The sequence below is a fragment of the Lampetra planeri genome, chromosome 62 (genome assembly GCF_965212315.1).
Source record: "Lampetra planeri chromosome 62, kcLamPlan1.2.h2, whole genome shotgun sequence".
Lineage (NCBI taxonomy): Eukaryota > Metazoa > Chordata > Hyperoartia > Petromyzontiformes > Petromyzontidae > Lampetra > Lampetra planeri.
The window spans coordinates 1,975,740-1,992,135 of NC_136168.1; the positions used below are offsets into that span (position 1 = coordinate 1,975,740).

Genomic DNA, 16,396 nt, shown 5'->3' on the forward strand with positions numbered 1-16,396 from the left:
CAAGACGGCTCCTTGCGATTTTGTGTGGATTTCCGTCGCCTGAATAAAATCTCCGTGGCCGACGCGTATCCGCTCCCCAGGATGGACGAGTCCCTGGACGCATTGTCCGGGGCGCGGTATTTTTCTACACTTGACTTGAGTCTAAACCTAAGACAGCATTCCGGACCCCAGGGGGCCTGTTCCAGTTTAATCGGTTGCCCATGGGACTCCACTCCGCTCCCGCGACGTTTCAGCGCCTTATGGAATTGGTTTTGTCGGGTTTGCAATGGGATACTTGCTTAATTTATCTTGACGATGTCATTGTTTTCAGTAAAACCTTTGAGGAACACCTCCAGCGATTAAGAGGGGTGTTCTTGCGGATGCGTTCGGCTAAGTTAAAGTTTAAACCGGCAAAATGCCACCTTCTGCGGAAATCCGTAAGGTACTTGGGCCACATTGTCGATTCTTCGGGGATCTCTACCGATCCCGCAAAGACAAACTGTGTCAGTTCATGGCCAACGCCCACGTCGGTTTCTGAGGTCCGCAGCTTCATTGGTTTTGCGTCATACTACCGCCGATTCGTGGAGCATTTCGCCACCATTGCCAAACCCTTGCACGCTCTAACAGCCAAAGGAGTCAGGTTTCGATGGGGGCCAGAGGAGGAGGCCGCGTTCTGCTCCCTTCGGAACGCCTTGGTGGGTGCCCCGCCCTTATGTTACCCTGACTTTACGAGTCCCTTCTTGCTGGATACTGATGCTAGTAACACGGGCATTGGGGGGGTGCTCTCACAGGTCGTTGGGGGAGTTGAACGGGTGGTCGCCTATGGTAGCAGGGTTTTGTCGCCTGCGGAATAGCGCTACTGCGTCACCCGTCGCGAGTTGCTGGCTATTGTTTTTTTTGTGCAGCAATTTCGACCTTATTTCTATGGCCGTCATTTTACGGTCCGGACGGACCACGCGGCGCTTCAGTATTCATTGAGGGTCGCCCAGCCCTCGGGCCAATTGTCACGGTGGTTGGAAGTCCTCCAGGACTATCAATTTACGACCACTTACCGTAAGGGGTTGCGCCACACCAACGCGAATGCCCTGTCGCGGTTGTCGCCTAGTCCTGAATGTGCGTGCTTGATGGGGTCGGCGCACTGTAAACCGCCAGGTGCTGTGCCCGAGAGTGAGTTGGTCGCGGCCACGAATGCGCCGATGGTTGACGTTCCCGCTACCCCTGCGGGCGGGGACTCGCTACTCTCACTGTCTCTCGTTGAGTGGGGCCGACTTCAGATGGCTGATAGCTCCCTGCTCGCGTTGCGTCGTAGGGCGGGGGGTCCCGAGGAGGGTCGAACACGGGCTGGCTCCTGGCTGCTCAAGCAGGGCCTGCTAATGAGGTGGGACAATATGTCCCGGCGGCACGCACTCGTCGTGCCTTCCGCTATGCGGGGCAAAGTTGTTTTGGCTGCACACGAACGCCTCTTTCATCTGGGGGTAAACAAAACGCTTGCTCTGCTCCAGCGGGACTATTATTGGCCGGGGATGGGGAGTGATGTGGTCAATATACTGAAGGGGTGTGTGGATTGCGCCAAACGGAAACCACCGCCCGTTGCGCCAAATCCACCGCTGCAGTCTATTCAGGTCTCGCGCACCAACGAGCTCGTTGCGCTGGATATTTTGGGGCCTTTTCCTGTCACGCCTAGGGGTAACAAGTACCTGTTGGTTGGTGTGGAATACTTTACCCGATGGCCTATGGCGTGGCCACTCGCCAACCAGTCAGCGGCGGCCGTGGCGGACGCTTTTGTCCAAGGCTACGTCTTGGACAAGGGGGCTCCCGAACGCTTGCTGACCGACCAGGGAAAGAATTTTTCGAGTAAATTGCTGCAGGAGGTGTGCGACCTTTTGGGTACTAAAAAGGTGCGTACCTCCCCGTACCACCCACAGACTGACGGGATGGTGGAGCGACTCCACAGGACTTTAACCTCCATGTTGTGCCAGCAGGTGTGCGAGGCACAGGTTGACTGGGACTTGCAGGTCCCGGGGGTCCTCGCCGCGTATAGAATGCCCCCCCACGCAGCTACGGGGTTTTCCCCATTTTATCTGATGTATGGTCGGGAGGCCGATCCGCCCATGGAGACTCAGCTGGGACTTTCCGTGACACGGCCTAATTCCAAATTGGACGACCATATTAAATTTAACATAGCTAAACTCGCCGAGGCACGGGAGGCCGCATGGCTTAATTCGAGATCTCGGCAAGTCGCCAACGAGCGCTTGCGTGCACGGAAGGTGTCCGTGCACGATTGGAAACCGGGCGATAGGACCTGGCTGCACTGCCCTCATGCACCTTTGGCTACGTCACCTAAATTGTTGAGGCCATGGCGGGGACCCGTGGAGGTCGTGCGGGTTGCACGCCCCCAGTGTGTTCAGATAAAATGGGGAAAGCGCCGGTGGTACGTTCACCCCTCCCGGCTAAAACCGTTCTCGCCACCATATGGCCTTCCTTTGTGTCGTGATGACCGAGCAGGTGATGTGACCGACGACCCGGGGAGGGAGATTTCTTCGCCTGATCCTCACATGTTTTCGCCTGATCCGCTCCCAGGTGTCCGGGAACTGACGGCTGCCGACCACCGGCGACCAGATCCCCGGGGCACGGCCGGTTCTTCCAGGCCCGAACCGTGCCTTCCTGGGCTGCCGGTGCCACCGGACGGTCGACAGCGTCTCGTCCCGTACGACGGACCGGCCAGGCGGACTCGCGCTTGGTCGCGCAACTTTTCCTGACCGAATAAATGGGGTGGGGATGCGGGCCGACGTGGCCGGAGCGTCTCGTCACTACGTTCCCCGTCCGCTCGACCGCTTTATCACCCGTTCAAGGAGCGTGCGGAAGGGGGATCGGTAGTCAAGGAGACACTGGACACGTTTTTTTTTCTCGGAATAACTTTATTGTGTTGCTCGTTGGTTTGTACATCGGTTGTTGTTGTGTTGTTGTGTTGCGTTGTTGTTGTGTTACGGGGCACACTTCGGGAGTGGGGTTTTTTTTTTTGTTGGTTTGTTGTTGTTGGCAGCCGGGCCGGCTGCGAGCTATGTGGGGGGGGGGTGATGTAGTGGTGATACGCGCGGGTAGTAGGGATCGTGGGGTAGCGCGTGGTGATTGGCTGTGTGTTGGTGACGCGCGCTGACGGTGAGGGATCGTAGGTCAGCGCGGGGTCATGGGTTATGTGATGGTGATTGGCTGTGTGTTGGTGACGCGCGCTGACAGTGATGGATCGTGTGGCAGCGCGTGATGATTGGTCAGCTAGGGTGGGTGCTCACATCGCGGTCCGCATAGGCTCCGTCTCCTTGGAGCGGAGGGCTATATAAGGCGGTGCGCGCAGGCGCTCGGGGAGAAGTTGGTGACCAGTGAAGACGGAAGACGGAGGAGGAAGAGATAGGGCCCTGAGACACCTAGTCCCGCTGTCCTTGTAAGGACCGGGGCCCTGTGTGGCTCAGAGGCGGGACCTTGGGACCTGGGGGCCGGACGTCCGTGTGAGGACCGGGCCGTGGGACCCAGTGGTCGTGATCCGTACCCAAGCTGGGGTGGGTCTAGAGGTTCCCCCGGATGCTACGGGGCTGGAATGCCCGTGTGTGTGTAGCCGGGTGGAACGGGTAGCGTGAGCTGTAGTAACCACCCGTGTCAGGTGGAACGTGTAGCGTGAGCTGTAGATACCACACGTGTCAGGTGGAACGTGTAGCGTGAGCTGTAGTTACCACCCGTGTCAGGTGGAACGTGTAGCGTGAGCAGTAGTTACCACCCGTGTCAGCTGGAACGTGTAGCGTGAGCTGTAGTGACAACACGTGTTATTGTGACAACCCAAGTGTGAATAAAGTGCGCTACCCGTCAAGTGATCTCCCGCCGTAGTTTACTATACTACATATACACACCGCACCAGCTACAGGACGATACTCACAGAGACCCACATACACACACAGAGACCCATAGACTCACACAGAGACCCACAGACTCACGCAAAGACCCATAGACTCACACAGAGACCCACAGACTCGCACAGAGACCCACATACTCACGCAAAGACCCATAGACTCACACAGAGACCCACAGACTCACGCAAAGACCCATAGACTCACACAGAGACCCATAGACTCACACAGAGACCCACAGACTCACGCAAAGACCCACAGACTCGCACAGAGATCCATAGACTCACACAGAGACCCATAGACTCACAGAGACCCATAGACTCACACAGAGACCCATAGACTCACACAGAGACCCATAGACTTACACAGAGACCCATAGACTATCACAAAGACCCATAGACTCACACAGAGACCCACAGACTCGCACAGAGATCCATAGACTCACACAAAGACCCATAGACTCACACAGAGGCCCATAGACTCACACAGAGAGCCATAGACTCACACAGAGGCCCATAGACTCACACAGAGACCCATAGACTCACAGAGAGGCCCATAGACTCGCACAGAGGCCCATAGACTCACACAGAAACCCATAGACTCACACAGAGACCCATAGACTCACACAGAGACCCATTAACTCGTACAGAGATCCATAGACTCACACAGAGACCCATAGGCTCACACAGAGACCCATAGACTCACACAGAGACCCATAGACTCACACAGAGATCCATAGACTCACACAGAGATCCATAGACTCACACAGAGACCCATAGACTCACACAGAGACCCATAGACTCACACAGAGATCCATAGACTCGCAAATAGACCCATAGACTCACACAGAGATGTATATGGAGGAGGCGTCATCATCACAGCGGCGATGATTCGCCTTTCCGCTACTCCTGACACATTCATCTGGCTCATTAACCACCTAGATTTAAACTTATCGCTGGCGAGATGTTAACTACCTCGCTTGGTATGCAGGAGGTCGTGGGTTCGATTCCGACCCTGACGCCTGTTGATGTATATTTGGAGTTTGCATTTCTCTACCCCCGTGGTCGCGTGGATTTTTCTCCGGGTCCTCCGGTTTTTCCCTCCACACTCAGAAACAACGTCACGCGTGTTACGAGTATTTCGATGCTCTTATTAATTTCCGCGTGACGATAACCCCACTGCGTTGAGCTTCCATTCGTGACCTGCCAGGTCGCATCGTGCATCTCGGTGGGCCTTTACCTGGCAAAATGAAAACGAGTCTCGTTTCTAGATCTAATTTAAGAAGACGATGCAGCCAGCCCACCGCCACAGTAATGAATTGCAGCTGAGACATCAGCATTGAGCATAAGTGAAACCAAGTCTTTAATTGTTTATATATTTTAAAAAAACGTTTGCCGCAACAGTCCATCGCTGACTATGCGTGGTGGTGAATGAATGAAATTAATTAATAAAACACACACACAGCCCGCTTATAAACACACAAGTGCGCACACACACGCGCGCACACACGCACGCACATACAAAGACAAAAATCCCCTGTATAGCCTTAACAGACTGTAGGGGCAAGTGCTGTTAGCGAGCACCTATGAAGGCACATACACACGTGTGCACGCGCGCACACACACAGCCCGCTTATAAACGCACACGCGCGCACACACGCACACACACGAACGCACGCGCAAACACACACACATGCGCACACACGCGCACACACGCAAACATAAATACTACATTTACACATTGTGCTTGCACCACCGGTGGTGAGGTATTGGGTGCTTGCGTGGCTGGCACTGCCCAGCGGTTGATGCGGCACGGCCAGGAGTTGAACTCGCGACCTTTTCCCATCGTGAGCCCGCTCGCTCCACCGCTGAGCCGCTGAGCTGCTGAGCAGCTGAGCCGCTGCACCGGCGCTAATTCACGACTTCTTTGTTGACGTTATTGGGCTTCGTTTCACTGGGCGCTGTCGACTAACGGGTAACGGCTAGTCTCCTCTGGCGACGCTAAACTACGACCGGGAGCTTTTACACCATTGGAACCTCATTTGCCAGTAAAAATATGATAATTGGTTTTTTACCCTTCTATCTGGCAACAAAACTGACACCTTTTTTTACAAGGAGTCATGTTTGCATTGACCACAATACCTGCAGTCATAATGCAAACAAAAAACACAACTCTGATAATGTGCACTGTCCTTGAAGTTGATTGGTCCACACCCGAGACAGCTTTGTCTTTGAGTTGTGCGCCTTTTGGCGTCATCTGGTCCAACCCATGTGAGACTAGGCTCTAAAGAAAGCTGTCTCGGGTGTGGACCAATCAACTTCAAGGACAGTGCACATTATCAGAGTTAAGTTTTTTGTTTGCATCATGACGGCAGGTATTGTGGTCTATGTAAACATGACTCCTTGTAAAAAAGGTGTCAGTTTTGTTGCCAGATAGAAGGGTAAAAAACCAATTATCATATTTTTACTGGCAAATGAGGTTCCAATGGTGTAAATGCTTACCCCGAGCTCTCATACTCTGATGGTGCATTGTCTTTGAGTTGTGCGCCTTTTGGCGTCATCTGGTCCAACCCATATGAGACTAGGCTCTAAGGAAATCTGTCTCGGGTGTGGACCAATCAACTTCAAGGACAGTGCATACATTATCAGAGTTATGTTTTTTGTTTGCATTATGACTGCAGGTATTGTGGTCTATGTAAACATGACTCCTTGTAAAAAAAGGTGTCAGTTTTGTTGCCAGATAGAAGGGCAAAAAAACAATTATTATACGAACGGGAGCTTTACGTTCCGTTGCTCGCGCGAGGTTTTATCCCGCGGGGGCAGCGAAAATGTTTACATCGGTGCAGACGATGAAAACGAGCGGAGTTGAATCGCGGCGTGACGTTAGACATCGCGCCCAATGGACGACAAGGTCGCCACGCGGAGTGGACGTGGAGCGGAGCAGACACGGAGTGGACAGGGAGTGGACAGGGAGTGGACAGGGGGTGGACAGGGGGTGGACAGGAGGTGGACACGGAGTGGACAGGGGGTGGACACAGAGTGGACAGGGGGTGGACAAGGTGCCGTGTCTACACCGCGGCGACCGCCGCATTCGCGGCAGAAAGCGCAACAAGTCCTAAACTTCGCAACGAAAACAACAACATAAATAAGGTTTAAAAAATAAAAAGAAATCCCGCGCGATTAAATTAATTAACCTAAACGACCCAAGGTTCGGAGTTAGATAACGGGAGCTGGACGGCGACGGCGATTGAGGACGAACTCGCCGAGAGCAGCACGACTAGCGGAGCCGCCGACACGTCCCCATCGCCCCCTCCCCTCTGCCAGGCGCCAAACGAGCGTGGAGCGCGTTGTTGGCGCCTGCACGACGGCCCCCCGCCAACCCCTGCCTCCCGGCCAGCTTCCCGGGGCAGCGGCCGCCGCCAACAGCCGGGCGATCGGGCAAATCGCCAATCTCGGAAATGGAGCACGACTTGAATCGTCGGCCCCAAAACCACCGCTTTGTGTCCACGTCCGAGCGAGGAGTTGTGGTCACCAGGCCCCCCCCCCGCCCCCACCCTAGGTGGCCCCCTCAAAAATCAATCACAAAAAGAGGGACAGCCGATTACAGATTTTCTAATCGATCACCCGACCTGCGTCGACTCATCGGCCCGGTGAGGCCGTGGATGTGGGTGGACAACCACTGGACCCGCTCGCCCACCCACTCACCCACTCACCCATCCTACCCTCTCACCCATCCCACCCACTCACCCATCCCACCCACCCACCCCACAACCACCACCCCCACCACCACCACCTTATCATCGAGATCTACTCGGCCATCTTGACCCAGTCCCAGCTCTTCTTGCGAGCTCGCTGCATCTCCAGCTCCTCCTTGAGGTTCCGCTTGAAGAATCCCAGCTTTGAGGAGACACGGGGAGTGGGGGCGGAGGGGTGGAGGGGTGGGGGCGGCCGGGGTGAGAGGTCACAGTGTCAGTCAGATCGGGATTCGCCAGGTTTACGCGACCGGGGCTCAACTCCTCGCTTGACGTTTTTGTGTAAACGCACGACGTCGGATTTTGACGGTGCAGAGTTTCCCGCGCGCCGCTACCAGGGACGGTTCCCTTCGGGAGAGAAGGTTCCAGACGGTGAGAGTTGACGGGGCAGAGGAAGATGGGGCGACATCGAGAAGACGCGGCGAGAGGTTGCCACCCAGGTCATGATGACGATGACGACGACGATGATAACAATGACGACGATGATAACGACGACGATAACAACGACGAAGGCGACGATAACGATGACGACGACGATGTCAACTTGTAACACCGCGCTGCAACCGCACGGCATCTGCTCGTCGCTCTCGTAGAGAGAGAGAGAGAGTGGACGACTCAGAAAGAGAGAGGACGACTCAGAGACGCCAGGAAGAGGAACCGCAGATGAGGAGCGGGAAGGCAGCAGCAGCAGCCACGCTGTGAAAATCGGCCACCAGATAACCACCCCCAAGCTCTGCGGTCCTCTACGTGTGAAGGTGATATCGGCCCAATTAATGAGCCGTTTGTAAGCGTGGGAGGCAGCCGGCTCACCCGGAGGAAAGCCCACGCGTGCGAGGGGGCAACGCTGTATGCGGCGCACGAGAGTGCCGCGGCGACCGTCGAGAGAGGCAGAGGAGCCCGGGGAGCGTCGCTGGGTGGCTCCAGACCGGGCGCCGGACGAATGCGATGTCACGAGGTCGCACGCACCGCACACGCAAAGTGCCGGGCCACAAATCGACCACAACGACACCCTCGCTACCGACCTCGTCGAGGAGCCATAAAACCATCGTCACGTCGACTCCGCTCATCCTCGCGGCGGCGGCGGCTTTTGGCTGCGAGACGTCGAGCAAAGACGGTGGTCTCCGGCATCGCAGATTGCGCTTCTGCGGCCGTCTGGAACGCGCTCTTCCTTCCGATATTCGGAAAGCCGCAGGGAGCTGTGCATTTTAAAATCATCATCTAGATCGACAAACTCATTGCTTTACAAATGCTTGTTGTTGTTGTTGTCGTGTTTAGTTTGTTGTCCTTCCCCCCCGCACCTCCGATTAGCGCGGTTGGCTGCGTACGGCGCGAAAGAAATAAAAAATCCGTACGCACGCTCGGATGGAGGAGGAATAATAATAAGAAGAAGAAGATTATAAAGAATCTCAAGTTTCTCTGAAGACGGTTTGCCGCACACCGACCTTCCAGAGCAGCACGATGAGGAGGATGAGGATGAGGAGGCCGATGATGAGACTGATGGCGATGATCCAGACGGCGATGAAGCCGCGGGGTCTGAGGTCGTGAAGAGCTTCGAACACCACCTGCTCACCCACACGGGCACAGAGACAATTGTCCCCCGCGTAGTCTCGCGGCCTGTCGGGGCAAGTGCCGTCTTGGCGGGTGGCGCGGCACACGACGGGCGGGGTGCCGATGTGTGCACGCTGTAGCGGGTACTCGTTTAAGTCTGAGCCGACCTAGGGGAGGCCCAGGAGCGCGTGCCGTTGGTGGCGTGCGAGGACATTTGCTCACGCGTGCAAAACTGACGGCGGCTCAGCGGTGGAGCGAGCGGCTCGCGATCGGAAGGTCGGTGAGTTCGTGGCGGTGATGGCGGCGATGGTGGTGATGATGGTGTTGATGCTGGGGATGGCGGTGATGGTGGTGATGATGGTGTTGATGGTGGTGATGGCTGTGATAGTGGTGATGGCATTGATAGTGGTGATAGCGTCGATGGCAGTGATGGTGACGATAGCGGTGATGGCGGTGATGGTGGTGATGGCGGTGATAGCGTCGATGGCAGTGATGGTGACGATAGCGGTGATGGCGGTGATGGTGGTGATGGCGGTGATAGCGTCGATGGTGGTGATGGTGATGATAGCGGTGGTGGTGACGATGGCGATGGTGGTGTTGATGGTGGTGATGGTGTTGATGGTGGTGGTGGTGTCTCACCGCGATGGTCCCCGGCGCGCCGGTGGAGAGCTCCACCACTCGGTCCGAGTGCGGCACCCGGAGTTCGGCACGCGCCGAGAACTGGATCACCGAGGAGCTCTCCTGCACAAGCACAGGCACAGGCGCCCCGGGTAGGCCACGCATGCTGCTGGGGCAAGGGCAGCTCGCGAGCCGCGGCGCAGCCAGAACCACGCCCGCCTTTGTCTCCCCCATTGCCGACGTTGAACTTACAAGGCGGGCCAGGTACTCGGGGGGCAGGTGGGGGGAAAGGGGGGGCCAGGTGGGGGACTGGGCGTGGGGGGGGGGGGGTACGTCGGGGGAGGTGGTCCGGGTGGGGGGGACGTGGCAGGGGGGGTCCGGGTGGGGGGGAGGGGGGATGTGGGGGGGGGGGCAGGTGGGGGCGAGGGGGGGCTACCTGCTGCAAGATGTCGGTGTTGAGCAGCGCCTTGACGCTGACGCTGGGCGTCTCCCCCGGGGCGAAGGGTCCCAGCTCGCAGCGCACCGACACGCAGCCCTCCGGCCACGACGCACAGTCCTACCCACAATGCAGCGCCGTTTACCCACAATCCCCCGTACGCGGCCGCGGGCAGCCACCGGCGATGACGTTGTGCCAGGCTAGGTGCACTTTGCGCGTGCGTGTACCGGCCTTAACAGGCTGCAGGTACAAGTGCTGTTAGCGAGCACCTACGAAGGCCTGGCACGGCACACGAGGGGGTGGGCGATGCTTGCACGCCGCATCAGGTACTGTTCTCATTTATGGGTGATTTTGGCCGTGAGCGGGAATCAAGCTCGGGTCGCCAGGTTCGTAGCGCAGCGCGCTAACCGCTACACTACCGCTCCCCACACACGTACACACACACACACCGACACACACACACCGACACACACACACCGACACACACACACCGACACACACACACCGACACACACACGGACACACACACCGACACACACACACCGACACACACACACCGACACACACACACGGACACACACACACCGACACACACCGACACACACACACACATTGACACACACACATTGACACACACACCGACACACACACGGAAACACACACACACACGGAAACACACACACACACCGACACACACACACCGACACACACACACACATTGACACGCACACATTGACACACACACCGACACACACACACGGAAACACACACACACACACCGACACACACACACCGACACACACACACCGACACACACACACCGACACACACACACACCGACACACAGACGCCCACTCACCAGCACTGTGCGGCCACTCTTGCTGAAGAAGCTGAACAGCTGGTAGACGCTCTCGCCGCTGTGCTCGGGCGTCACGCACACGGCCCCCAGCGCCGGGGCGGAGCACGACCCCCCCCCACCCCCCGGGGACACCTGCACAGCCCGGGGGGCACGGGGCGGCGGCGGGGATCGTGAGCGCCGCAGAGTCTCCGTGGAGACAACGACGATGCAGACGACGATGATGATTGTGGTGACGCTGCTGATAATGCCGATGATGATAACGCTGATGATGATGATAACGCTGATGATGATGATGATAACGCTGATGATGATGATAACGCTGATGATGATGATAACGCTGATGATGATGATAACGCTGATGATGATAACGCTGATGATGATAACGCTGATGATGATGATAACGCTGATGATGATGATAACGCTGATGCCGATGATGATAACGCTGATGCCGATGATGATAACGCTGATGATGATGATAACGCCGCTGCTGCTGATGATGACGCTGATGATGATGATGATAACGATGATGATGATGCCGCTGCTGATGACGATGATGCCGCTGCTGCTGATGATGCCGCTGCTGCTGATGATGCCGCTGCTGATGATGATGATGCCGCTGCTGCTGCTGATGATGATGATGATAACGCTGATGATGATAACGCTGATGATGATAATAACGCTGATGATGATGATAACACTTATGATGATGATAACGCTGATGAGGATTGTGATGATAGAATAATGATGATGATAACGCTGATGATGGTAACGCTGATGATGATGATGCCGCTGCTGCTGCTGCTGATGATGATGCCGCTGCTGCTGATGATGATGCCGCTGCTGCCGCTGCTGCTGCTGCTGTGCTCACCTGCACCTCGTGCAGCTGCAGGGCGTGCGGCCCCTCGGGGTGCAGGCGAGACGGGATGAGCACCTCGAGAAAGGCCCCAGGGGCCCGACTGGGGCCCAGGTTCAATGCCTGCGAGGGCCCAGACACGGGGGACACCACGGGGGGGGGGGGGGGAAGTCACGGGGGGGGGGGGTCACGGGGGGGGTCACGGGAGGGGTCACGGGGGGTCACGGGGGGTCACGGCGGGGGACACCATCGCGTGGACTCCGCTAATCCTCCCTGCGGCCATCGAAGGTGCTCACCGCATCGTCACCGCGGGCACTTCCAGAGGCGCTCCCGCGGTCGTCTGGACCGAGTGGGTGCGGACGGGTTGCCGGCCCGAGTGGGTTGCTGAGAGCTGGGCCACAAATCGAGCACAACACCTCGCTGCCGATCTCGTCGAGGAGTCATCAACCATCGTCACGCAAAGTCCGCTCATCTTCGCCGCAGCGGCAGCGGCTTTTGGTGAACCGTCGAGCAAAGATAACGGACACCGGCGCGTTCAGACGCACTTCTGCGGCCGTCTGGAACGCTCTTCCCTTCCGATATGAGGAAGCCGCTGGGAGCTGCGTGCACTTTTAAATCATCGTCTAGATTGAGAAACTCACTCCTTTTGTGTTTAGGTTGTTGTCCTTACCCCGCACCTCCGATGAGCAGGGTTGGCTACGTACGGTGCGAAAGAAGTTCAACGCACGTACACACATGGGGGACGTAGATACAGAGACATGGAGATGTTGGGACATGGGGACACGGGGGAGACGAGGTCAAAGGGACACCAGGACACGGGGTCATTGGGACATTGATACACAGAGACAGAGCGACAGGGAGACACGGGGACATGGGGTCTTGAGTTGAAAGACATGGGGACATGGGGACGTAGAGACACGGGGACACGGGGACACGGGGGCCATGGGGACGTAGAGACATGGAGACACGGGGGACACGGGGGACATGGGGACGTAGAGACACGGGGACACGGGGGACATGGGGACGTAGAGACATGGAGACACGGGGACACAGGGGACATGGGGACGTAGAGACACGGGGACACGGGGACATGGGGACGTAGAGACACGGGGACACGGGGACACGGGGGACATGGGGACGTCGAGACATGGAGACACGGGGACACGGGGGACATGGGGATGTAGAGACACGGGGACACGGGGACACGGGGACATGGGGACATGGGGACATGGGGACATGGGTACAACACGGGAACACGGGTGCCCACAGCCAGACAATCCCACCTCCCTAAAGCAGGTGAGCGGCTCACCCAGGTGAGTTACAAGAGCTCACCAGGTGAGGGTGAGTCGGCTCACCCAGGTGAGTTACGAGACCTCACCAGGTGAGGGTGAGTCGACTCACCCAGGTGAGGTACAAGAGGTGAGCTCACCAGGTGAGGGTGAGTCGGCTCACCTGGAAGGTGAAGTTGAGCCACTGGAAGTGGCACGGCTGGCCGGGCAGAGCGACGGCCTCGCGGTCCGACGCGTCGCCCCCGTACAGGATCGACGTCTGGGACACCGAGCTGCACTCACGCACAACATCATCATCATCACCAGCAGAAGTATCATCATCAGCAGCATCAGCATCATCAGCATCATCAGTATCATCATCATCACCAGCAGAAGTATCATCAACAGCAGCATCAGCATCATCAGCATCATCAGTATCATCATCATCACCAGCAGAAGTATCATCAACAGCACCATCAGCATCATCAGTATCATCAGTATCATCATCATCACCAGCAGAAGTATCATCAACAGCAGCATCAGCATCATCAGCATCATCAGTATCATCATCATCACCAGCAGAAGTATCATCAACAGCAGCATCAGCATCATCAGTATCATCAGTATCATCATCATCACCAGCAGAAGTATCATTATCAGCAGCATCAGCATCATCAGCATCATCAGTATCATCATCATCACCAGCAGAAGTATCATCAACAGCAGCATCAGCAGCATCAACATCATCAGTATCATCATCATCACCAGCAGAAGCATCAGCATCATCAGCAGCATCACCAACAGAAGCATCATCAGCAGCAGCACCATCAGCATCATCATCAGCAGCACTATCATCAGCATCATCATCACCAGCAGCAACATCAGCATCATCATCAGCATCATCACCAGCAGCAGCACCAGCAGCATCATCATCAGCAGCAGAATGTAGTGAGAGATCTTCCGCGGATGTCTACAGACACGCGGTGTGTGGTGAGGGAGCTTCCGCGGATGTCTACAGACACGCGGTGTGTGGTGAGGGAGCTTCCGCGGATGTCTACAGACACGCGGTGTGTGGTGAGGGAGCTTCCGCGGATGTCTACCGACCCGTGCAGGGTGGTGTCCACCTCGTAGCGGAGGGGGATGGACAGCAGCTCGTGGTTGTCGCCCAGGGTCTCGTTGTGCTCCATGTTCTGACTGAGAAGAGGAGAGAAGAAACTCCTCATAGCAGGCTCATAGCAGGCTCATAGCAGGCTCATAGCAGGCTCATAGCAGGCTCATAGCAGGCTCATAGCAGGCTCATAGCAGGCTCATAGCAGGCTCGCAGCAGCCCACACGTACACACAGCTGGATAGATGACGCACACACGGAAGATGAGCGCCAGGCGGGTGATCACGAGGGGCGGTGGGCACACCGCGTGGGTAGCTGGGGCGGTGGGCACACCGCGTGGGTAGCTGGGGCGGTGGGCATACCGCGTGGGTAGCTGGGGCGGTGGGCACACCGCGTGGGTAGCTGGGGCGGTGGGCACACCGCGTGGGTAGCTGGGGTGGTGGGCACACCGCGTGGGTAGCTGGGGTGGTGGGCACACCGCGTGGGTAGCTGGGGCGGTGGGCACACCGCGTGGGTAGCTGGGGTGGTGGGCACACCGCGTGGGTAGCTGGGGTGGTGGGCACACCGCGTGGGTAGCTGGGGCGGTGGGCACACCGCGTGGGTAGCTGGGGCGGTGGGCACACCGCGTGGGTAGCTGGGGCGGTGGGCACACCGCGTGGGTAGCTGGGGTGGTGGGCACACCGCGTGGGTAGCTGGGGCGGTGGGCACACCGCGTGGGTAGCTGGGGCGGTGGGCACACCGCGTGGGTAGCTGGGGCGGTGGGCACACCGCGTGGGTAGCTGGGGTGGTGGGCACACCGCGTGGGTAGCTGGGGTGGTGGGCACACCGCGTGGGTAGCTGGGGTGGTGGGCACACCGCGTGGGTAGCTGGGGCGGTGGGCACACCGCGTGGGTAGCTGGGGTGGTGGGCACACCGCGTGGGTAGCTGGGGTGGTGGGCACACCGCGTGGGTAGCTGGGGTGGTGGGCACACCGCGTGGGTAGCTGGGGCGGTGGGGCACCTCACCTGGTGATCTGAGCGCTGAACTCGAGCAGATCGTCCTCGCCGCTCAGCTGGCTGCTGTCGAACAGCACGCTCACCTCCCGCTGAGGCACACCACAGCGTCATACCACACAGCGTCACACACCACACCCTCACACACCACACAGCACACACCATGCAGTCACACACCACACACCGTCACACACCACGCCGTCACACACCACACGCCACGCCGTCACACGCGACGCCATCACACCACATCATGTAACACCACAATGTTACACATCGCCTTGGACAACGCCACACCACACGTGACACACACCACACGTGACACACACCGCACGTGACCCACACCACACGTGACCCACACCACACGTGACACACACCACACGTGACACACACCGCACGTGACACACACCGCACGTGACCCACACCACACGTGACACACACCACACGTGACACACACCGCACGTGACCCACACCACACGTGACACACACCACACGTGACACACACCGCACGTGACCCACACCACACGTGACCCACACCTCACGTGACCCTCACCACACGTGACACACACCGCACGTGACCCACACCTCACCTGACCCATACCACACACGTGACACACACCACACGTGACACACACCTCACGTGACCCTAACCTCACGTGACCCTCACCACACGTGACCCACACCCCACGTGACCCACACCGCACGTGACCCACACCTCACCTGACCCATACCACACACGTGACACACACCGCACGTGACCCACACCTTACGTGACCCACACCACACGTGACACACACCCCACGTGACCCACACCCCACGTGACTCACACCTCACGTGACCCACACCTCACCTGACCCATACCACACACGTGACACACACCACACGTGACACACACCTCACGTGACCCTAACCTCACGTGACCCTCACCACACGTGACCCACACCTCACGTGACCCACACCTCACGTGACCCACACCTTACGTGAGCCACACCTCACGTGACACACACCCCACGTGACCCAGACCACACGTGACCCACGACACGTGACCCACACGACACGTGACCCACACATCACGTGACCCACACGACACGT

General features: G+C 57.7%; 1 protein-coding gene across 1 annotated transcript in view; it reads right to left on the bottom strand.

The window, feature by feature from the left end:
- Positions 1 to 7,659: 7,659 nt before the first annotated feature.
- Positions 7,660 to 16,396, bottom strand: part of LOC144736626 (integrin alpha-9-like) — a 42,003-nt gene continuing 33,266 nt past the window's right edge. The window contains exons 20-28 of the mRNA XM_078619190.1: positions 15,320 to 15,399; positions 14,313 to 14,402; positions 13,393 to 13,501; positions 11,956 to 12,063; positions 11,088 to 11,219; positions 10,229 to 10,348; positions 9,814 to 9,915; positions 9,069 to 9,188; positions 7,660 to 7,771 (exon numbers count right to left, since the gene is read on the bottom strand). Coding sequence (XP_078475316.1) covers positions 7,682 to 7,771; positions 9,069 to 9,188; positions 9,814 to 9,915; positions 10,229 to 10,348; positions 11,088 to 11,219; positions 11,956 to 12,063; positions 13,393 to 13,501; positions 14,313 to 14,402; positions 15,320 to 15,399 — 951 coding nt within the window. The 3' untranslated portion in view covers positions 7,660 to 7,681. The remainder of the gene's footprint in view (positions 7,772 to 9,068; positions 9,189 to 9,813; positions 9,916 to 10,228; positions 10,349 to 11,087; positions 11,220 to 11,955; positions 12,064 to 13,392; positions 13,502 to 14,312; positions 14,403 to 15,319; positions 15,400 to 16,396) is intronic.